This window comes from Tursiops truncatus, chromosome 14, assembly GCF_011762595.2.
Source record: "Tursiops truncatus isolate mTurTru1 chromosome 14, mTurTru1.mat.Y, whole genome shotgun sequence".
In the NCBI taxonomy this organism is placed as follows: domain Eukaryota; kingdom Metazoa; phylum Chordata; class Mammalia; order Artiodactyla; family Delphinidae; genus Tursiops; species Tursiops truncatus.
The window spans coordinates 70,251,537-70,276,098 of NC_047047.1; the positions used below are offsets into that span (position 1 = coordinate 70,251,537).

At 40.6% G+C, this 24,562-nt stretch overlaps 1 protein-coding gene across 11 annotated transcripts in view; it reads left to right on the top strand.

Moving 5' to 3' along the window:
• Positions 1-24,562, top strand: part of ITSN2 (intersectin 2) — a 161,299-nt gene that overhangs the window by 115,888 nt on the left and 20,849 nt on the right. For 10 of the 11 annotated variants that reach the window (XM_019943133.3, XM_019943132.3, XM_019943139.3 and 7 more), the window contains 5 exons: positions 1,401-1,446; positions 1,527-1,648; positions 3,368-3,464; positions 3,894-4,085; positions 22,832-22,953. In XM_019943133.3, coding sequence (XP_019798692.1) covers positions 1,401-1,446; positions 1,527-1,648; positions 3,368-3,464; positions 3,894-4,085; positions 22,832-22,953 — 579 coding nt within the window. Of the gene's footprint in view, positions 1-1,400; positions 1,447-1,526; positions 1,649-3,367; positions 3,465-3,893; positions 4,086-5,786; positions 9,281-22,831; positions 22,954-24,562 lie in introns of those variants that run through there. The other variant, XM_033838942.2, reaches the window with a different exon arrangement.

Consider the following 24,562-nt stretch of genomic DNA (forward strand, 5'->3'; position numbering starts at 1 on the left):
TCCCTTGAAAGCTTGAGTTTTATTGTTGGCAGAAATCCTGTCAGCTCTTTAACTTGAAGGGACAGATTTACTTCATCCATCTTTGAGCAAATGTCTGCTAAATCTCAAGTCTGAATAATTTGTCATTAGTCATTTTTTCACATAAAAACGCTGTTCCATGAAAAATCTAGTTGACACAATTTAATCACCTAAGGCTTTTCCGTGAGACAACCCTTGTACTTCAGTGTGCAGCAGAAGTGCTTTGGGCACACTTCATTTCGCCACCCAGACTCTTGAAAAGATGTGTACCTGAGGATTAGGATTCAGTAAACTTTTTACTGCTTGATCAAGGACATGCTTAAGTGAAACTGGCCTTGTTTTCCTGTGAGCATGTGGCTGTGAAGAGTATTACGACTACTAGTATTATTTGGCACCACTGCTGTGAGTTGTGCTAAGGCATCAGCAATTTTACCCACCAGTGTAAATGTCAGTACAGCAAAAGAGGCAAATAATAATGTCCTAGTACTGTTATGAAAGTAGTTTTTATCTTCCAGACCCCTGAAAGGGGCTGGAAGGACTGCCCCCAGGGATCCACAAACCACACATTGAGAACCACTGAGACTGCTTAGGTTGGCTTCTGGCTCTGCCACTTAGAGGCTAGGTGACCTTGGATAAGTTACTTCATTCACCTTTCTGTGTTTCACTTTCCTTCTCTGTAACATGGGGATAATCATAATTACTTAATAGTGTTATTGCAAAAATTAACTAAGTGAATATATGTAAAATTCTTGCAACACTGCCTGTTACATAGTAAGTACTCAAGAAATGTTAGCTGTTGACTACCATCAACTCTGCTTGGGTGCTTTTACTACAGTTGTGTCCACTAAGAGAAAAGGAAATTTAACTGCTTCCCTCGTCTTGCTCATCCTATAAAGTCAAACAGGTCATAGTTGCTGGGGTATCATGCGTTTTTTGTTCTTAGGTCAAGTTCAGGAGGAACGTGGCAAAAAATTTAAATTATCATTACCTTGTGTGCAGCAGGAGCTAAACTCACATATGCCTTAACATACCCAGAGCACATTTGTTTTATGTGGTAGACACTGATTCTAACCACATTGATACATGAAATGTATTTGTGTTTATGTTTAATATTCAGGAAAGATTCAGAATATGAGCTATTCCTGTTGAGTCAGTGGATGCCAGCATCAGCTACTTGTATATAATGTATTCTGTCAGAACCAGATCTCCCCATAAGTGTTGGATTCTTAATTTATTTGATTAATGTAGGTTAATCATTATTTTGCTCTTACTTGAAAGAAACAAGGACCCTGGGAATTAGAAATCTCTAGTTCCTAATAGCCTTTGTACTTTTACATCTAGATTGTTGGAAAATGATAAAACAGTATATCTTTTCCTTACAGGATTTTGCGAGTGCTAGCAAATCTGGAACATCAAACAAGAAACCTGGTATGTATAATAATGAAGCTGAAAAACTACTAAAGTGTTTAGTAGTCTTGAATTCAGTTTCTTATTTTTCTTCTTTTCAGAGATTGCTCAAGTAACTTCAGCATATGTGGCTTCTGGTTCTGAACAGCTTAGCCTTGCACCAGGACAGTTAATATTAATTCTAAAGAAAAATACAAGTGGCTGGTGGCAAGGGGAGTTACAGGTAATAACCTTTAAATAACGTTTATTAATTTTATTATAAAAGTAATGCATGCTCATTAGAAAAATAAGGTTAATAAAAATTTTAGATCACCTATAATCATACCACTTGGAGGTAGTCATTATTACCATTTTAGTATCTTATGTTTCTCTCTTTTGCCTGTTTATTTTTAGCACAGTTGATGTTACAAGTAACAATATGAAGGGTAATTTCCCTAAAGACATAATTGTTTTCCAATAATAGCTGTTTTAATAAACCACAGGACACCTTCTTAAAGGAAAGCTTAACATCATCTTTGCCTGGGATAACCCCAGGCTTGTGGCATAACTTCCAGACTGAGCGCTAAGAAAATACTATTCACTGGACAGTCCCCCCCACCCCCACAGTCTTACGTTTTTGAAACAGCAGTGCAAGGAAAGGAGCTGCAGGAGTGAATGAGCCTGGTTTTTTCATAAAATGTTAACAGAGATAGTAATTGCATGTTTTGATACAGAAAGAGGAGTTCTTTTCTCACTCCTAAAATTTCCTTACTAGTTAAAACTGAAAAGCATTTTAGGATTAAAAGGTGATGACAGGTGTAAGAGCTGGATTTTTACATGAAATTGATACATGATTGTAATATGGAGGATTAATTTAGCGTCATTCTTGCAAATCAAGGTCTTACAGTTTCTAAAGAAAAGTGGAGGTTGAAAATTCAGTATCTTCTTGACTAACCCCCTGAAATTTCACCTTCTGATTTGCTTTGAAGATTGACCCAACTAAGTGGGAGATGTGGCTTTCCACAAATTTTGTTCATGATCTCCTGATTAATTATTAGCAAAGCCCCAAGAGGTATTTACTGTGAGCTATGTCATTAAGTGTTGACTTGAACTTACTAGGAGAACATTAGAAAGGTTTTTTTAGTTTATAAATATTATTTGTGTGAAATATGCAGAGAAATTTGAGCCTGAAAGATCTCCAAATAGACTTCTACAAATAGTGTTGAGATGCATATCGAATCTTCCAGCTGCTTAATACTGACGTGGAAGGCCAGTGCAGAATTCAGGTGTTCACAAGACACCCTCACTTCTAACATCAGTCATAAGTTTGGAGGTCCCCAAGACCACTCCCGAGTTCAGTAATTCTCCATAAGGGCTCACAGAAGGCTATTATACTCATGGTTATGGATTATTACAGCAAAAGGATTTAGATTAAAATCAGCCAAGGGAAGAGATGTATGGGGCAGAGTTCAGGCGGATTCCAAACACAGAGCTTGCAGTTGTCCTCTGCCCATGGAGTCGTGGACATCATTAAATCCTCCTGGCAACAATAGCCATGGAGTATTGCCAAGCAAAGCAGCTCACTTGAGCCTTGGTTTCCAGAGTGTTTACTGGGGCTCCATCACGTAGACACAGTTGACTGCCCACATGACTGAACTCAGTCCCCAGTCCCTCCAGAGGTTGAGTTCATACTATGACCCGGAGGGCCCACCATAAATCACATGGTTAGGCTATCTGGCTTGGTTAAGGCCCCCACGTAAAGTGAGACACTCTTAACAGTCAAGACCTTCCAGAGGTTTAGAGATTACCTCATTACCTTCCAGGAGCCAAAGGCAAAGACCAGACCTCTCTTTGGGCAAGTTTAAATTCTTTACTACACAGCCAGGGTTTTTCTTATTTTTAGTTTATGTCTCAATAATTGTCTTTAGTCTCATCTTTTATATTCTTTTTGCTAATTTTATAGGCCAGAGGAAAAAAGCGACAGAAGGGATGGTTCCCTGCCAGCCATGTTAAACTTTTGGGTCCAAGCAGTGAAAGAACTACACCTGCCTTTCATCCTGGTATGGAAATGGGTTTACTTTTATTTCATCTTAGAGAAGTTTTGTTACAACTTAGCACTTCTTAGATTAGCTGATTCTTTGAAAAATATTTTAAAATTTGTTCTTTCCTTACCTCTGCCTAAAAGTAATATTGCAATGAGAACTTCCTTTCTAAAAAGTTCTGTGTAGAAACAGCCAGCTGTTCGGTGATACTTGAACTACCTCACTCATTGACATATTTTAATTGCTATACCATCATACTTTAAAGCAAACCAGCTGCTTGGATTTCTAACTGCATTTGGGAAATTCTTGTTTTTGTAAAACAGGGAATGGGGGAAGGAGGGTGGGAGAAAACAGCTAAAGGGAAATTTTAGCTGAATTTTAACATATGATGCTTGTAGGAATAATTATTTTGTTTAATTTGTTACTTCGTTGTTCTTTTTCTGGTAGTGTGTCAGGTGATCGCCATGTATGACTATATAGCAAATAATGAGGATGAGCTAAATTTCTCCAAGGGGCAACTTATTAATGTTTTGAACAAAGATGATCCTGACTGGTGGCAAGGAGAAATCAATGGGGTGACTGGTCTCTTTCCTTCAAATTATGTTAAGATGACAACAGACACGGATCCAAGTCAGCAGTGTGAGTAATATCAAATTATTTACTTCTTAACTAGTGCATAAGCTTTAATGTGCAACATGGCATTCATTACTGCTCTGAATCAGATCTTAAACTTAGCACTCTTAGCAAATGTTATATTAACGTTTAAAGTAAGAAAATATAACAGGAAACTTTCACAAGTTAAGAAGTTATACTGCTTTTTTTCAAATACTTTCTTCCTAGCTTCAGACCCTACTATTAGATTTTATCTGAAAAAAGTTCTAATTCCCTCATGGGTTCTTTGGTATGATAACAGTCTATACTGCAACTTCCCTTTACACCAGCCTTTTTCAGCTTAACAAAGAGTAGCTGGCAATTACCCTATTCACCTATTCAAAATGACCCTTTTAGTGTACAGGTGCTATTAATTTTGCAACCTTCTCATTTATTTCCCACCTTTTTACATATCATCCAGCTTAGAAAATTTAAAAGAAAATTATAAAATTTATTTTATAAATAAAGTGCTTGCAAAACTCATTAGGTGATTTTTTTTAGGTAGATAACTCATACTGCAAGAGATATATGAATTAAGATCTATTTCACTACTTTTACAGCAAGCGTCCAGATCCCAATGTATGAGATTCGGTATTACATAAAATTATCTCTTGGTAGTTACCTAGCCCTTCTTATATTTGAGAATAAACATAGCATTAATAATTAGAGAATAAACAGTACTTGGGAATATTTTTTACTTTTATAAAATAGATGTCACTTTTCCCCACCCTTTTGATTTTTTTGTCTTCTTAAATAAAATATATCATGATTTATATTTTTATCATTCTTGTGAAATTATCTAAAAGCTTTAGCCTTTCGTTTTAACTTAGCTTCTAAGAACATGTAAATGGTAAAAAGCTGAGATGTGTTTATGATTCAGTGCAAGTATTGTGAATTTACTTTGTACTATATCTATAATTTTAAAATATTAGTGCATTATTTTCGCTTCAGAGCTTATAAGATCGTTCTGATTTTGGGAGGAGAATTTTCTTTAGATAAAGCAACTGAATTTCCCAATTTGGAGGTGGAGTCCAGTTTTTTATGGTTTGAATATTCCTAAAAGTATCTCAGGGTTTCAGGAGAGGTAGTAAAGAAAATTATAACAACTTGGATTACCTAAATGAATGACCATTTTTAAACTCTGCTGATGGTTTGGCAGTTTTCAGTGCTTGCCAGTTTATCTGATTAATTAGAAATACCTGAGGTGTCTTTCCTGGACCTGAGAGAGGAAGGTACTTTTCAAACCTACTGGGTCTGGAAGATCTTTGACTAAGTGATCCCTGGAGGCATTCTGGTTTGTCAGTACATTTGGCTTTTATAGTGTCTACAATGTAAAGTGATAGTTTTCCAAAGGTTTTGTTGTTGTTTATCTTGTTTTTCAGTGGCGGAACTTTTTTCCAATTAAGTCGTATATAATAAGGAATACAAAGAACAGATAGAAGCTGTTCTAAAGGAAGAACAGCCAGGAGTGTATGAGTCAGTGAAAACTGGTTAAGTTTTAGACTATCATTTGTGTTTCTGTAGCCCTTATAAATATCACTTGCATTTTATTATGTAGTTAGGATATTTTCTAAAGGTTGAGAATTTTAATAGTTCAAATTTGTTGATGTTGCGTGTAATCGGTAGAATTTTTTCTCACCCACTTGATTTGCTTTATGTTCATTTTATTCCTCATTTTTCTTTTTATAGGACCCAATGTTGTCTTCCAGTGTGAAAGCACCCCAGAGACCCACTATCCAAGTTTGACTCTAGCGTGGAGGCAGGGCAGGCAGCCCTGATCAAATATCTCCTACACAATTCGTTAACTTCGTTCGAATGTTAGAGCCACTTGTGATTATTTCTTCGTGTTTCTAATTTACAGTTAAAATTTACTTGTAACAAGTTAAAGGATAGTGGGTCTTTGTGTGGCTTTCCCTGCTGTTCACTCTGGCATCCTTGAGCATTTTTCTTCTTTTTTAATTTGGTAATTGTAGGTCATTAGCATGCATGTTGAGTTTGCCCTTACATGGTGGGAGTTCAAACACACAAAGACCCACTATTTGCACAGACTTTTCTCGCTGGTTTGGAATGGGCTGCCATGCTTTTCTAATGTTATTGCAACATGTATATTCATTACAGAATTCAGAATTGCTTATGTTTTGCTATTATATTTGATCTAATCTTAATCACAGTGAGCTCTTAATTGGTTCAATATGTGATTTGTCCCTTAATGTGCACTGTTTATTACTTTCTAATATGCCACTATGAGTACCAATATTTAAATTTGTTTAAAGGCCAAGAAGTGGAAATATCCTTTTCTCTATTTTCTATGTATTATGGGGTGGGAGCAATAACACTTTGAGGGAGCTTTTATTATCTCACAGAAGAGGAAAGTGGCCTGCCCCAGCCATATGTGCAGAGCAGGGTATGTTTTATCTGTTCCGGCTGCCCAAGAATGAGTCCTGTGCATGGGAGTTCCCTTGGGATCTCTGTGGTCTGGGCTCATGAAGAAGCTTCATGTGCTGCAGCGGTCAGTTGTTACTTCTTTACTAATGAGCTAAAAATGGATTATTTTTGAGGAATGAAAGGCTCCCTTCATTGACCATGAGATATGAAACCTTCCCTTCCTTAGAGCATTTATATCTGTACATTTTGAAGTCAGAATTCATGTTATCTATTTTAATTAGGTGACTGCTTGTCCCAGGTCACAAAGGGACACTGGTTGACACTCTTCTTAATGTATTTAGTAAAGAACATAAGGAATCCTTGAAGAATTTAAATGCCCATGAAGCAGGCAGACAGTCTCTGTCTAGTTGAGAATGAATTCAGTGAAGGAAACGTGTGAGAGCTGGCATTCCTCTATGTCCATGAAGCTGCTTTGTGGCTAGAGGGTTGATTTTACCATTCAGAATTCTCTGGCTACTATCTATTATTCAACCACATTGGCTACTTTGGCATAGGATTTTACTTCTTTTCCTTGAATGGAAAACTTTAAAGATAATAAACATTATTATAAACTAATAAACGTGAGAGTACTTAGCTGAAACAAAAGGGAGTTTTAGTGGACAGTATTAAACTATATTTGAAAATCAATGAGAAGTTTATGCAATTTAAAATGTTTACAAACTGCAGTGCAATCTACTGTTTATGAATGTCCAAGTATTATAAGGAAAAGTGTACATACAATCACAGAGTCTTATTTCCTCACACAGTTCTTTAAGAAGAGTGAAATATGTTTTTATATATCTGAGTTTTAAGTTAGAGGCATATCTTGTGCAATATTTGTGTAAATGAGCCTATTCATTATAAATGAATGATTTTAGTCCTACATTGCCTAAATCATAACTTCGCAACACTTGAGAAAGAATCAACAGTTTAGTTAGAACGTCACAAGGTTCAAATGTCTGTGTTCCAAAATACTTCACATCATTGGGATGTATGGTGATATGTGTGTGTGCTCCCTGAGGCAGGGATTTCTAGCTATTAGACCACCTCAACTTTTAGCATTTGGCATCATCATGATACTTTGTTTCTTTGTTTTTTTTTGCGGTACGCGGGCCTCTCACTGTTGTGGCCTCTCCCGTTGCGGAGCACAGGCTCCGGACGTGCAGGCTCAGCAGCCATGGCTCACAGGCCCAGCCGCCCCGCGGCATGTGGGATCTTCCCGGACCAGGGCACGAACCCGTGTCCCCTGAATCGGCAGGCAGACTCTCAACCACTGCGCCACCAGGGAAGCCCTACCATGATACTTTTATAAAACATGACATATAGGAAAGCAATAATACCATTTTACAGGTGGCATAACAGATTTGCCTGCAGTCACTGAAGGGTAGAGTGTAAAGACTGAGTCCTTGTGAATTCAACTGATCTTCTAAATTGTACAGTTTACTTGGTCTTGCCTTTTATTTTCTGAACTTTTTGCTTTTGCAACCGTTATTTGGGTTCAAATTAAGGGCAGTTACTTTAAATCCATTTTAAACCCTGAGGTTAGAAATTAGACCACTTAATTAGTCACATGATTTGGTGTAACATTTTCTCCTTATAATTTTGAATTTGGGTTTATTTAATACACTGATAAATTATTTCAAAAGTATTTTTGTAGCTCAAATTGCTTCACTTTTACACTGATAAATATAGTTTATTAAGAATGACATTCAGTAGAGCTTAGTGTCTGTAAATCAGTTTGCAAGTAATATATTCATCAGGTACCTATGGACTAAATCACATAATGGCATATTTAAGCTAAGTGTCTGGGAAATAAATTTACTGTATTTACAAAAATACCCCTCTTTGTTTAGGTATTTTGTCATATATTTGAGAAGAAACTAAAAGTAAAGGAAATGGTATGACATATAATAATAACTTGTCCTTAAAAGAGCATGCAGTCCTTTGCAATACCTCGTATTCAGCCACGTATTTGTTCTCATTCAGTATAAGAGGCAGCTTTCCATTTACTTAGAAAGCAACATAGAAAGCAACATTGGAAGGAGTTTATCAGGAACATAAAATTTTAGAATGAACAAATCTGAACCCTGTAGGAGGTAAAGAATGAAAATTTATTTAAAAATTGCAATATGTGCTGATCATTTTTAAGGTATATGATTAAACCTGATAGGTTTTTCAGCAATGAAAAAATCAGTTCTAAGACCAAAGCTGATTTTTTTAGAACACTTGAAAATCTAAATCCACCCTACCTGTTGTATAGTTTCCTCTAAAACTTTATCCTAAGGAATCATTTTAAAATAATACAACTATTAAAACAATGTAACTGCTATTTTAGTGTTTTAAAATATAATATGAATACTGATAGTTTAAAATAAAGGAACTGGGGGGAGGAAAAGTAGAGAAAGAAATGCCAATTTCAGTCCAAAGCTTTATTTGCCAAATTTTCTTAGGATGAATTTTACCAGGTTATAAATTCTTGTAAATAGAATCTATAATGGAAATACTGAGAGACTTTTGCGTGAAGTGGCATTATTGGATGCTGCTGTGATGCTACTGTAATGTAATAAATTATTAAATTGTTGCAAAGTGCTGTTTTTTTGCCTTAAATTTTTATTTTGTGCGTCTTGAAAATTATAGTATTAAAGGTCTTGAGATTTGTGCAAATGCTGGAAACGCTTGGCATGAGGTCATCCGTTTTTATTTTTACAAAATTGTAATATAACTATGCAAGTGTGTTTATTAAAAGGACACAAACTACATTACTTGTATTGTGTATTTCTTTTGAAGCATCCTTTAAAACTAATTGTTTATATATAGTCCTGGTTGAATTTCTTTGGAATGTCTCTTTTTCCGTAACATAGTCTCTGGGTCCAGACCAGCAAATTGTTTTATAGTAGGGGGACAAAAGAAAATTTTAAGTGGTAAAGATTGAGATAGTTTGATCCAAGATAAGCATATGTATCTCAAAAGCAAAAGAAATTTTGATTTGAAAGTAAAAGAAAATATAATCTAGGATAATAATAGACTACTATGTTATTTATAATTTTTATTCTGACTTTTTCTCCAAAAAGATTGGAAGGAATTTACAATACTCACTGCAAACGTAGACTAAGATATTTATACTACAAAGTAAGAGTCTGTATGCAGTGAAAGAAACTGAAGTGGTTGCTTGGGGGGTACCAGAGTTAAGCAGAGTTTTACAGTTAAATAATCATGTTGGTGGTTTCACCTTGAGTGAAAAAAAACATGTATCAAAATCCAACCCATCCATCAATGTCTGACATCAACAGTCTCTTTCCAAAATCTTTCCTCATCTCTGGAAAGTCATTCAACTAACATATGTTGAGTATTTGCATAAGCAAATGCAGAGTACTAGGTGCTGAGAATATGAAAATGAGTGCCAGGTGGTCCTGGCCTCAGGTAGTGCCTAACTCTGTGAGGGAATCAGGCACGTACGCAGATAAGTATAAAACAGCCTGCTGAGCACACTGATAGATATTACTGGGCACCAAGAGAGTACAGAGGAGGAATACCTAACTCAACCGTAGATTGGTGAATTAGAGAGGACTTCCTGGAGGAGGCAACTGCCAGAGTCATAAGATAAGTAGGAGTAAGCCAGATTGGAGGGTGGGATGGTGGAGAGTGTGATGGAGACAAGCAGCAGCCAGGCGGAGGAGGAGAGGTGCGTTTATAAGAAGTTCATTATTGCTGGAGTGGAAGTGGAAAGCCAGCGACACTGAATGCTGACGCTTGAGAGCAGACGGAGGGCTAAACCAGAGATTCCTAGCTTGGCTGCTCATTGGAATCACCTGGGGACCTTTAACAAGCTATTGATGCCTGAGTCCCGATTTAAATGGCCTGTGGTGGGGCCTGGGTGTGGGGAGTTTTAAGAACTCCTCAGGTGATTCTGATATGAAGCCAAGGTGGAGAAAAAGTCATGAAACTGAGTTAAGGCTTGTTTCTGAGGGAACCTTGGCAGGAGTTGGGGGTTGATGGGATGCGTGGTCAGGTGGAAGGTCAGTTTGACTTCCAAGTTTGTATCTTGGTGACAGGGCGGAATCATGGTGCCACCAGCTACAGTAAAGAATCGGAGTTGGGGGAAGATGAGTTTAGTTTTGACTGCACAGTACCTGTGGGACATCCAGATAGAATTGTCCAGCTGGTAGTGAGATATAATTAAGATATACAGCATCGGATATACATCAGCTGGTGGCATGAATGCCTATGGATAGTTTTTGAGCCGCTGAAAGTAAATGAGATGATTCAGGGAGAAAATAAGACCTTTGAGGGTATCAGCAGTTAAGGGTTGGGTAGTGAAAGGAACCCATGAAGACAAAACAAAGGTTCTGGGAAAATAAAGAGATTGTTGTGCTAATATTGCTACCATTTTTATAAAATAATGAAGTTCTAGCTATATAACCGTTGCCCATACCAGTAAAAAGAAAAGAGGAAAAGTGCTCTTTATTTTTTTTAAGATTTATTTTTTGTTTATTTATTTAATTTATTTTTGGCTGTGTCAGGCCTTAGCTGCGGCATGCAGAATATTCGTTGAGGCATGCGGGACCTTTCGTTGTGGCGTGCAGGCTTCTCTCTAGTTGTGGGGTGCAGGTTTTTTTTCTCTCTAGTTGTGGTGTGCAGGCTCCAGGACGCGTGGGCTCCAGAGCACAATGGCTCTGTAGTTTGCGGTACACAGGCTCTCTAGTTGAGGTGCGTGAGCTCAGTAGTTGCGGTGCGTGGGCTTAGGTGCCCCGTGGCATGTGAGATCTTAGTTCCCTGATCAGGGGCTGAACCCTCATCCCCTGCATTGTAAGGCGGATTCTTTACCACTGGACCACCAGGGAAGTCCCAGTGCTCTTTATTGAGTACTTATTAGTCTAGGCACCTTTCTAAGGCCTCAAATGTATTACCTCATTACTATTTTCTTTTTACAGGCATGGAAATGAAAACACAGAGAAGTTAAGTAACTTGTTCAAGGTTACACAGATTGTCAGTGGTAGAGCTGGGTTCAAACCCAAGTGGTCCGACTCCAGAGTCCTTGCTCTTAACCTCTACACTAGGTGCTAATATTGCCACCATTTTCATAATCAGGAAGTTCCTGCAGTACAGCCACCACTTGAGCCAATGAAAAGGCAAGAAGAAAAATCAGAAGGGATGAGGAGGCAAGGACTGAAATTAACAAACAAGGATAAGAATCTCTAAGAATAACATCTAGAAGGATAAAGCTGAACATAGTCACTTTTCTGGTAACAGCTCTATTGAGATATAATTTACATTCCATACAGTTCCCCCAACTATACCAATTCAGTGGTATATTCACAGAGTTATGCAACCATTACCACAATCAATTATAGGACATTTTCATCACCTCAAAAGGAAACCCGGAACCCATTAGTTATCACCCTCGCATCTTCCTGTGTACCCTGCCTGCCCTGCAGCCACAGCTAATCTGTGTTCTGGCTCCATATATTTGCCTACTCTGGACACATATAAATGGAACCATAAAGTGTGTGGGGTTTTTGTGATTGGCTTATTTCACTTAGCATAATCTTTTCAAGGTACATAATGCTGTAGCACATAGCGGTACTGCATTGCTTTTTGTGGCCAAATAATATTCCATTGTTTAGATATACCACATTTTATTTATCCATGTTAATTGATGGGCATTTGGGTTTTTACTTTTTGGCTATTATGAATAGTGCTGCTGTGTACATTTGCGTACAAGTTTTTGCATGGACATACATCATCATCTTTCTTGGGTATATACCTAGGAGTGAAATTGCTGGGTCAAATGGTTTGACTTTTGGGGGAACTGCCAGACTGTTTTCCAAAGTGGCTGTACCATTTTATATTCCCACCAGCAGTGTACAAGGGTTTCTGTTTCTCCACATTTTCACTGACGCTTGTTATTATTTGGCGTTTTATTAAAGCCTTCCTTGTAGGTATGAAGTGACATCTCATGGTTTTGAATTGCACCTCCTCAATGACTAATGATGTTGAGCATCTTTTCATGTGCTCGTTGGCCATGAGTGTGTCTTCTTTGGAGAAATGTGTGTTCAGATGCTTTGCCCATTATTTATTTATTTATCTATCTATCTATTTATTTATTTTTGGCTGCATTGAGTCTTCGTTGCCGTGCACGGGCTTTCTCTAGTTGCGGCGAGTGGGGGCTACTCGTTGCAGTGTGCAGGCTTCTCATTGTGGTGGCTTCTCTTGTTGCAGAGAATGCGCTCTCGGCGTGCGGGCTTTAGTAGTTGTGGCTCGTGGGCTCTAGAGCGCAGGCTCAGTAGTTGTGGCGCGTGGGCTTAGTTGCTCCACGGCATGTGGGATCTTCCCGGACCAGGGCTCGAGCCCGTGTCCCCTGCATTGGCAGGTGGATTCTTAACCACTGCACCACCAGGGAAGTCCCCTTTGCCCATTTTTAAATTGAGTAAATTATCTTCATAATCGCTTTTAAAACTTTATTTTAAACGAGAACAACAAATTATGAAAGATGTGCTTAAGAGAAATGTCTTAATGCTGTTGTCAAAGGCAGAATCACTTAGAGTGATAAAATCAAAGAGTGATAAAATGAGTGGAATGGGGAGTGTAGTGGGAGGGCTGCTTTGGATCGTGACTCTATGAGCTCACCTCTAGGAGCCTCAGCCTCACCTGTATAATGAGGATAGTAATACCTGTATTACAGATGAGACTTAAGGGATTTATGAAACACCAGTTCAGTGTCTAACACATAGCTACTAGAAATTACAGTTAACATTTACCAAGCATTTGCTGTGTCCTAAGTGATGGACTAAACATTTTGGGTGTATGTCTGGGTTAGTAAGTGATGGAGTTAAAACCTGAGTCAGCATCTGACTCCAAAGCTGGTGCTCTTAGCCACTTCTCACTAACTTGGAGTTGCTGTTACTTCAGATCACAAAGTTAGAACGATCATCATTAAATTCCAAGATATAGGTGAGAAGAGAGTAAAGAGAATTAACTAATTCATTCTTTAAATGAATCCAGGCTGGTCAAGTTACATTTCAAGGTACTGGGAGGACCTGCTACTGGGATCCCTGTGTCCAGTGGTCATCTGTTAACCACCACGAAATCAGAGTCAGGCAGTGCTATAGAATTAGTGTGTCCTAGACTCAGCAGTTTGGGCATAGTATTATGTAGTCATAAACAAGTTGGAAAATATGGGTTGTATAATCATACCATTGGGTAAAGTAGAGGTGTAGCAGTCTGCTTAGTAATACCAAGAAAAAAACATATGTGCATATGAAACCCTTGTTGCCCCAGGTCAGTACTGTGGTAATGGGCGTACTGATACAGAGCACTGAAGGGTACAGTCTATTTGAAATTAGCTGTTAGATACAAGTTGTTAATTGCATATGCGACCAAGTAGAAGGGTGTGTAAAGGGACCAATTATGTTACATAGACACAAAAAAGAGTTAAAGGCGAATAAGGGCCCTGTTGGTTTTCAGTGCTTTGGGCTCTTTGGCATTCCAAGTATTTATACTAAAACTTTTTTTCCTCTAGAATTCAGTTCAACAAGCATAAGACCAGGTTAGGTTTGTACACGCTGTTGTCAGAGTTTCACCTCAAATAGGATTGCAGTGTAAGCGTCATTTAAAGTGGCCTGGCATTTCAAAGTGTAAGACTTGAATCAAGAGACCTAGATTTAGGTATTTAGTAGCTCTGAATTCTACAGTAAGTTACTTAACCACCAAAGCCTCAGATTCTCCATGTATTTATACAGTAGGAGTCAAAGTTATATTTGTTAGAGAATTGATCAGAGGTTGTAAATTGTGACACACATGTTGTTTATTAGTATTGTTAAAACGAAGTTCTGTGCGGGGTAAACATGAAGAAACTACTGTTTCATGACATCTCTTCGTAATATTCTATATTCTGAATAGCACATTAATAGTTGAGTCAGTGAATCAGGGTCAAGTCTGGCAGACTAGAAGGTGATGCAAAAATCAGCTTGAACTAATTGCTTTCTGAGGCCAAAATCTGCACTTTTGTCTTCTGTTGGGGGGGGTCTTTGCTGTCTTTAGGCTTATAACATTTTACCGTAGATTCAAAAATAAAAATAAAAAATTGTGGTTTTTTTGATAAATGCAAATCCACTTGCATTTATCAACAGAGCTGCTTTTGTAAGTTCTAGAATGTGTCTTTTCTGATAGTCAAATATTTTGCTTTCTGATGGTCTGCGGCATTAGAATCACACAAACAGGCCAATTTTATAACACAAATAGCCCTTTTTGTTCTTAAACAAGCAACCTAACACCTGATGACATAGAACTTAACAGGCATCAAAAAAGACACAAAAACTTGTTCAAGAATTATTTAAATTTCCAAAAACGAAACCACAAATATGTATGGCTTCATGGTGCCACCTGGTACACAGTTTGCACTCAGTAAATATTTGCCAAGCGGATAAAAGGCTATTCTCTTACGAAACAAGATACCCAGTAATTGCCAGCGCCCTGATAAGACTTGAGTATTAAAGGCAGCCTTCAGAAAATGCATGCAGTTGAGTTGTCTGGATTTACTGTTAAAATCTCATCTTTTCACTGAGCTTAAACACAGTGAGACTGAAAACCATTATGTGATACTCTGGCTCTTAATTTTGGGCACACAGAGAATAGCATTGTTCAGAGGCGTTGGTCTCCTCAGAATGGGCAAGGACTATTCTGGGACTTTATGACATAATCTGAACAAGCCCTCTTTGTAGCAGTCATCACAAATTGCCTTTTGTCCTTCACTTTTTGGAATCTTCGCAGATCTTTCTCCTCTTTTTAAGCTCTCTTGTTTGCTTGCTTGCACTGTAATTTAGAACGGTGGTTCCCAGCTGTAGTGGGACACAGTTTTCATAACCATTATTCATTATGTATGTTTTGTCTCTCAGTCTCCACATCCTAAACACAAATGTCGGGGGTCTTGTGGCCCAGCCTACTGCTAATTATTCCTCTGGGAACTTTGACCTGGTAGTAGCCATGATCTCTCATTTTTCCTACTTTCCCATTCTTCCTGTCTGCCAGAAAGAACTTCCCAGGAAGTTTTCATCATTCTCTCTGACTGCTTATAGTTAATATCAATGTACTATCTCAGAGTGTATCTTCATATCACATTCGGTAAATACTTGTTGAAAACCTATTATGTGTCAGGCACAGGGGACATAAAAGATTATAAAATGGACAAAAATTCCTGCCCTCTTGGAGCTGACATTTGAGTAGGGTAAGACAGAAAACAAACAAAACAAATAAGTGTGTAGTATCTTAGAAAAATAAAGCAGGTTAGGGAAAGGGAGTACTGGGTGGGGAGAGGTGGATCCAGAGGGATTTCAATTTTAAACAGGTTACTCAGATAAAGGTTCTCTGAAATGGTGACATGTGAGCCAAGACTTGAAAGATGTGATGACTATCTGGAGGAAGCCATGTGGTTACCTGGAAGATCATTCTAGGCAGAGGGAACAGCACATGCAAAGAGCATGCCCGTAATGCTTGAGGAACAGCACAGAGGCCGGTGTGGCTGGAACGAGGGAGGAGCAAGAGGACGAGGAAATGAGGACAGAGAGGTATCTGTGGAGATGGGGGAGGCCGTTTAGGTTCTTGTGGGCTGATTGTAAGAAATTTGGCTTTTGCTCAGAGTGAGAAGGACCCATTGAAGGGTTTTGATCAAAGGAGTGACATGATCTGCTGTGTTTTAATAGGATAGCTCTGGCTTGCTAGATTAATCTGGAGGTTGGGGGGCAGGGGTCAGAGCAAAGAGACCTGTTAGGAGGTTCGTTCAGCAATCCAGGCAAAAGATGGCAGTGGCTTGGATCAGAATGACAGTGGTGGGTGAGGTAAGAAGTGGTCAGATTATGGACCACTATTATCTATTTTGAAGATAGAGCCACAGGTGGTTGAATGTGAGGTGTAAGAAGAAGGAAAGTGTCAATCCACCTGTTGTGTTAGCTTCAGGTGTACAGTAAAGTGAATCAGTTATACATATACATATATCCACTTTTTCTTAAAATTCTTTTCTCATATAGGCCATTACAGAGTATTGAGTAGAGTTCCCTGTGCTATACAGCAGGTTCTTATTGTTATCTATTTTATATATAGTAGCGTGTGTATGTCAATCCCAATCTCTCAATTTATCAGGGAGGTAATTCTATCAGTTTTTCATTTCACACTTTGAGGCTCTCGCATTAGTTGCAAATAAGAGTTATTATATTTCCATGAGGTTTTGTGATGTCATCTTATACAGATCCTTGGAAGCCTAGTTTGTCTGTTGCTAATGAATCCTCCCCCACTGCTCTTTTATATTTTGCAGTCGTATAGTTTTTTGCAGCCCTTTACTTTTTTTCTTTTAGGTCTTTATTTATTTATTTATTTGGCTGCGTTGGGTCTTAGTTGAGGCACATGGGATCTTTGTTGCAGCACGCGGGATCTTTTTTTTTTGTTGCAGCATGTGGGCTCTTCACTGCGGTGCATGGGCTTCTTCCTAGTCGTGGTGTGGGGGCCCCAGAGCACGCGGGCTCAGTACTTGCGCTTCACGGGCTTTCTAGTTGTGGAATGCAGGCTCCAGAGTGCACAGGCTCAGGAGTTGCAGCACGTGGGCTCTCTAGTTGTGGCACTCAGGCTCTAGAGCGCACAGGCTTAGTTCCCCTATGACATGTGGGATCTCAGTTCCCTGACCAGGGATTGAACCCACATCCCCTGCATTGGAAGATGGACTCTTAAGCACTGAATCACCAGGGAAGTCCGCAGCCCTTTACTTCTAACATTTCTGTAACTTTACGTTTCTGGTGTCTTGTAAATAGCATCTAGCTGAATTCTTTTGTCCAATCTAGAGTCTCTCTTTTAACTGACAGATTTAGCCACTTATATTTATTAGAACTATTTTATACTTTTATTTATATCTATCTTATTTGACATTTTATATTTACCATGCATTTTCTTTGCTTCTTTTTAAAAAATTAACATTGAATTTATCCCACCAACTTATTTATTATTATTATTGTTATTTTTACTGTCAGTAATTTTTTTTCACATAATTACTGGTATTTTTGCTCACCATTCCTTTTTCTTACATTTTTCTACCACTCCTTACATCTCTGTTTTTCCTTTTCAAAGTACATTTTTTTTTAATGGTTCCTTTAGTCAAATCTGCTAGTGGTAAATGCTGTCAAACTTTGCCTGAAAATGCCTTTATTTCTCCCTCTTCCATGAACAATAGTGTAATTAGAATTCTAGTTTGACAGTTATTTTTTCTCAACACTCCCTATTGTTGGGTTGAGTTGTGTGCAGCCAGTCTGGATTGCTGTTCCTGTATAGTTATTCTGCTCTTTCTTTCTTACTATTTCAACAAATTTTTTCTTCCTTGGTGTTTTACAGTCTAGGTATGGGTTTATTTTTATTTTTTTCCCTAATCAGGAATCATTTTTCCTCCTGAATCTGTGGAGTTATAACTTTCATCAACTCTAGAAAATTCTCAGCCATTATAATCTCAGTTATTACCCCTTCCCTTTCTTTCTGTTCTCCCCTCCTAGACTCCCATTAGATGTATGTTGGGCCTTGTCATTCCATCCTCTGTATCTTTTAGCTTTCATTTTATGTTTTCCATCTTTTTGTCTTTCTGAGCTGCATTCTAAGTAATTTCTTCAGCTCTGTTTTCAGATTTACTAATTGTTTCCTCCAGTGTGTTTGATCTGCTGCCTCATCTATTAATTTATTATTTCCTTGATAATATTTACCTTTTTATTTGTTTCTGTTTCAAATCTTCCTGTTGGGTTTTTTAGACTCTATTTAGGGTTTCAAATCCTTCATATATGTCTCAAGCTATTTTAAACATATATATTTTACATCTCCTTTTGCTCTAATCCTCAGTTTTTTATGAATGGTGGATTGTTCCTTGTTTTTTGTAATTTTTACTTTGAACTCATCTTTAGCGAGACTTAGTTTTTGTCTGTAAATCCTGTGGAACCAAGGTTGTGAGAGTGACCCTCCAGACCAGTTGTACATTTTCTTTGGCCAAGCACCCTGAAGTTATCACCAGCCAGGGACCAATTTTTGTGTTAATTCATCAGTTGCGGAATTCTTGAACTCCAAATTTATGTGAGATGCAGCCCCAGCATTTCTGTTCTTTACCCAGCAGGGACTAAATGCTTTCTTGGCATCTCACCATTCTGGCAGGAGGACTCTTTCCCTAGTCCACCCTGTAGTCTTCAGTCTCCTCTCATTAGCCAAGCCCAGGCAGAAGTCAACTAAGAAAAGAGCTTACAAAAGTAGCCTTAGAGGTTGGCCTCCTTGCAGTATGGAGCAGAGCAGGGGAAAGGTGAGAAATGGGTCTGGGGACAACACAATAGTCTACTCAACAAATATTTCCTGACCTCGGTGGTCAAAACATTGCCAAGTGTGATATTATGGACTGTGTTAGACACAGTCCCTAACCCCCACTGGGAGAGAAGGACATAGTAACTATATACAGAAGAACTACAATACACATTACATTGTGGGAAGTATTTAAAATATAGATGCAAGCCAGTACCATGAAAACACGAAGGAGAGGCAGTCTGGGGACGGGGATGGAAAAGGTTTCCCCAGAGTAGGATCATGTGAGCTGCACCCTGAAGGGGTAGTGAGATGGCTTCTGTGCAGAGAAGGGCCATGGACAGAGGCAACAACAGGAGTGGAAACAGCCAGGCCGTGGACAGTTAGTACAGCACATCATGAGGACCGAGCCCAGGCCAGGGTGGGTAGAAGGTGGACCGCATGGTCAGAGGCAGGCTGCTGCTGCATTACAGAGACTCTGGAGCCCTGTGCTCCCCCCGAGCTAGGACTTCATTCTGCAAAAAACAGAAGTCATTGAACATTCTGTCAGGAAAAGAACATGATAAAAAATGTAGAGGCTGGCTTGAGCTGTTCAATATAAATATAATGTAAGTCACAAATACAAGCCCATATGTAATTTAAAATTTTCCAGCAGCTACATTTTAAAAAGTAAAAAGAAACAGATGGAATTAATTTTAATAATTATTTTTACTTAACCCAGCCTTATCTAAAATATTATCATTTCAAGGTGTAATCGGTATAATAATTTTTGTACTGATGCATTATTTTACATTCTAGGATGTTTCTACTGGGTCTTTGAAATCCGGTGTATATTTTACACTTGCAGCTCTTCTCTGTTTGGACTGGCCGTGGTTCAGGTGCTCAGTAGTCACATGTCGCTAATGGCTGCTGTATTGGACAGTGCAGGTGTGGAGGATGGCAGAGGGGTGTATTCTATCCACAAACCCTAATTCCTCAGTTCGCAAAAGATTCACTCTCCTCTCAAAACAGAGGGTTCTATGGTCAAATAAGTGTTGGGAACTCTGGGTTCACTCAAATTAAATGTTTCTTTAGAGCAGGGTTGCTCAGAGCATAGTATGCGGATGTGCCTTGTGACCCTGGCAGAGAAATGCAAAGCCAGATTCGTTCGACCTTGCAGGTCAGGAATGCCAGGAACACATTATAGTATTTGCTGGATTGGGGGGACCAGAGGGCCTGGAGGCAGGCAGAGGCAGAAATGCAGAAGGAAACACCAGGAAGAAGAGAGTGACAGAGGCTGAGGGAGAGACTCGAGTGTTGGAAGCAGCAGCTCATCACAGGTGTCAGGGCTCTGGGCAGGTGCAGGAGGACGCCAGCTCCCAAGGGGGTCTCTGCATTTGGCGATGCTCAAGGTCATCATTACCTTCACAAGAGCAGTGTCAGTGGAGTGGTGGGAGAGAAACCAGAGTATCTTAAGTTGGAGAAGTGACAGAGAGAGCTGTGGGCGGGGGGAATGAGTGTCAGACCCCTCTACTGTCAGACATTTGGCAGTGAGACTAGAGACAGGTGTTTGTGGAGGGAGCAGGGTTGCAGGAAGGGTGCTTGTTTGTTTTACATATTGTGGTAGGAGGGACACATAACCATGTTCATGGACTAGAGGGACCAGTGAAGACTGAAGATGGAAGTGTGAAGGGCAGGGAAGTGTCCTGCAGGAGGGGGCGGGTTAGGGATGCTGGCTTTAGAAGAAGTAAGATCCCCTCACCCCCTGACACGGGAAGGAAGTACAGGGATGAGTGAGCAGGAAGATGGGGCTGGAAGTAGAAGGGGCATCATGCCTTTATTTTTTTTCCCCTGATGTCAGAGGTGAGAGCATCTGAAAGTGGGGATAGGGGTCAGGTTGGAAACTTGGAGAATAAAAATTTAAGAACCATTGTAATGAAATGCAGAGGTGTCAGCTAGGGTTGGAGTACAAGGATTGTCCCACATTCATCCTGATGAAGCTAATGTCGTGTACGTCCCAGCCTTAGAAACGATAAACTACCTGAGACTTTTCCTATTATCCCAAGATACTGAATAGATAGGCCAATACTTGTGGGTTTTAACATCAATCATCGATTCCCAAAGTGTGATATCCCGGTGGTGCACAACACAATGGCCCACAAAATAGTGCCCAGGAGGACTCGAATTATTTTAATAGTTATATGTTTATGGTAGTTACTATTAGAAGAAACATAACCATCACATCAAACCCATGATTTCATAGACATTTAGCTCAAACATGAAAAAAAAATTACATAAATAATAGTAGAGATACTATGTGGATGTGGCCGAATGTGAAGGACCGAGATTTGTAAACCACTAGCAAAGAGCTAGGGCAACCTTAGAGACTGCTGCGATTGCCCCACCAGCGTCAGCTGGATGGCCACGTGGTCAGCAACATTCCGCATCAGGCGTTGGCCTCGGCATCCAGCCGCCTGGCTGCACACAGCCGGGTCAGGCAGGGGCCTGTGTTAGCCTTGCTCATCCCTAGCTCTCGCTCATTCCTGCAGGTCTCCTTGGCAGAACAGGACGGAACACAGTCCCCAGAAAAGCTGGATAAGTCTGAACATGAGTGGCACTGCGATTTCATCTTGGTAGCACCAAACGTGACTTTTGCCTTATTCAATTTTTGTTTGACTGTGGGAGTAATTTTTTTTAAAGCTGTCGGCAGCATGTGCAGAAAATAGAACAGTTGTCTGTCTTCGTGAGGACTCTCTGAAAGCCCAAATCTATACAAAATACATAAAAAATCAAAAACAGTCACGAAGAGAAGCCCCCACTTAAAAGGCCAGTCTGATCCTGGCGTTTTCCGCCTCTGTGGCTCTGCGCCTTTGTCCCCGTGCAGGGTGTCTGCCTCGGTCCGAACGCTGCGGGCTGCGGAGGCCCCGCAGGGCCGGCCCTGCTCCTGTGTCCTCTGCTCCCCAGACCTTCGTGTTGCCTCCCCATCTCTCCCGCTTTGGACGTGCACTGCTACCGCCTCCTGTTGTCCCTTGCTGGGCACCTACCTGCTTTTTCCTTTTGCCTGAGGAAGGGCTTTCTGAGGCGTTTCCCCTCCCACTGGGCCTTCAGCAGGCCCTCAGCTTCTTATTGAATGACTCTGGGTTAACGTCACTTCCCAGTGTGACAGTGAGCTCAGCTCCCATGTGCCTGTACATTGATCCGAAGTGACTATGGTACTTCTCACTCTGATGCCATGCGAGATGGCTGGGGGCTGCCCTCAAAGCCCCCGTGGCTGCAGTGTACCCCAAACCACCAGTTCTTTGTTCCAGTGGGTTAAGACAGTGCTCTTGCTGGGAACTGCTGGGCCCTGGAGACTTCAGGTTTCCTAACTGAGCACTTAACTTTGAGAAATCTAGAGAAGTGTTTCTCAAACATTTTTTAAACAGTGGCTCACAGTAAGGAATACATTTTACATCCTCAAATACATACCTAACTAAAAATGTTCACAGTACAATACTGACAGATCCTGTGCACGTGGTAGTTATTTATTTTGTTTTGTTTTTGTTTTAAAAAATCGATAGAATGGCCCACCAATAGCTCATGACCTGCAGTTTGGAAAACACTGGTCTCCAGCATTTGAGTCACTTAATCGTTACAGTGCTTTGAAAATGTCTCAGGATGGTGAGAATAGAATAGATTCTTCACAGGGCTCCCTCCGCACAGTTCTGGTTTCTTTGAGGCCATTTCTGAAAATCCTTCATTCTGTCATTACTTATTTGGAAAAGAAATTGGGACCATACCGAGCATTGCAGGCGTTGCAACCAGTTACAGGTGTTGCTAATTTGCGGCTCTGGCACTCTGGAGTGGCCGGTGGTTAATCCCGCTTCCGCAGGTGTGCGCTGTTCACCCAAGTCCCAGGGCCCTTTGGCAGGCCACGTGGTTCTTTCCCGGCAACACTTGCAAACCCCGTGTATCTGACGGTTCATGTCTGTTTTCTCCGAAGAAGATAAAATAATATTTTGAAACTCTAGCCTGCTTTTCCACAGGGTGTGCAGATCTCCAAACCCTGGACACCATGCAGCCAGTGGAGAGGAAAAGGCAGGGCTACATCCATGAGCTGATGGAGACTGAGGAGCGGTACGTGGATGACCTTCAGCTCGTCGTGGAGGTGAGGGCGCCGCGGGCGCCGCCGGTTGCTCAGGGGGTGGGGCCTCGTAGCGAGGTATCACCTTTGACGAGTGAATTCTCAGGCAGTGACGGGAGTGCTCACACCCTCAGAATGCTTCCTCTGACCCTTGGAGAGGCCCTGAAGATCTCAAGTCGGCTCTTTCTCCAGATTAGGTAATTCAGAATGAAGAGAGAGAGAAAAGGCACTCAGTGCCTCAGTCGGATGTGGCAGAGGCCCCGTCAGGAAAGACCAGGGCACGGAGTAGGTGGGAAGTCTCTCCAGCAAACGTATCTGCCTCAGACTTTTCTCTGACGATGTCTGCACCGCTCTGCTGGCACCTGACGCTTTCATAAAGTTTAATGATTTCCAGAGGAATTGTGAGGCAGTGGGGGTGTTCACCTAACCTTTATGTCAGTTTGGAAAACCAAACAGTGTACTGTAAAATAGCTCCCAAATCTCATATATTTACTGTGTTGTGACTATTAATGGTGCCAGCGACCCTGAAGCAGACAACGGCCGTTAGAGTGGCACTTTTAAATGGTTCGCGTTTGAGCAAAGTAAGATTTTATACTTTTATTATGCTTTTGTTTCCATGGCTTTCAGTTCCCACAAAAATTTGTCAAGGCCCTCAGATGAGACCAGTTAAAAAAAAAAAACTTAAAGAGAACAGGTGTCCCCACTCAGGCCCAACAGGTGCACTGTTTACGTGGTCGTGACCTTGAGAACACAGGGTGCAGAAGCTGAGTCCTGCATCTGCCCGAGCAAGGCCTTTCCCCGATTCATTCTCTCCCCTGAATTCGGGCTGGGATCTCAGACATGGCACACTTGCTCCTCTCAGACGTTCACTGTCCTGCACTTCTCGGTTGATAACGTCTATCTTCCCCCAGGCTGTGAGCTCCTGAGGGCAGAGACTGTGTGTCCTTCGTCCTACACCCCAAACGTAGCCTGGCCCTTTACAGGCCTTCCCAACAGGACTGGATTTATGTGTGGCTAGGTGTGTTTATGTCTGTCTGCACTTCTCTCACCAGGATGGATGGCCTGTAAGAAAAGCCCATCTTTTTGATTAACCCCTACAAGTGTCAGCCCTGCTGCCGGTCAGATTCCAGTCCTAAGTGGTTGTAAATGGGTGTGGAGAACCGCTCTGACTAGCACAGAAGGTGAACGGGGGCCAGGTGCTTTCCCCATCTCAGGCCAGCCTCTTAACCACATGGGCTTGGTTATTCTCACTCAGCGCACCTCACAAGACACTCTGAGGGGTGAGGCATCATGTTGGGGTCAGGGGGTTAGGGGAAAAAGCACTGCCCACAGGCAAGGGCTTCTCATTACCGTTGCCGTGGAGGGCCCCAGAGGACCCAGCCATCTCATGCTCTGCTTACCTCACTGAGGCTGGCACAAAGCAGGCAGATAGAACGAATAAACAGTAACCTAAATTAATCAGCGAGTGAAAGAACCGACATCAGACGCTTTCGCTGTCCTCCAGGAGCAGCCTCAGAGCAGGTCGACCTTGTTTCCAGGGCTCTCTCTCACAGGGGTGTCCAGACATCTTCAGTCTGATTCTGGAACCGTAGAGGTTTAGAGACGTCAGTTCATAGCACTTTTATCTGAGTTC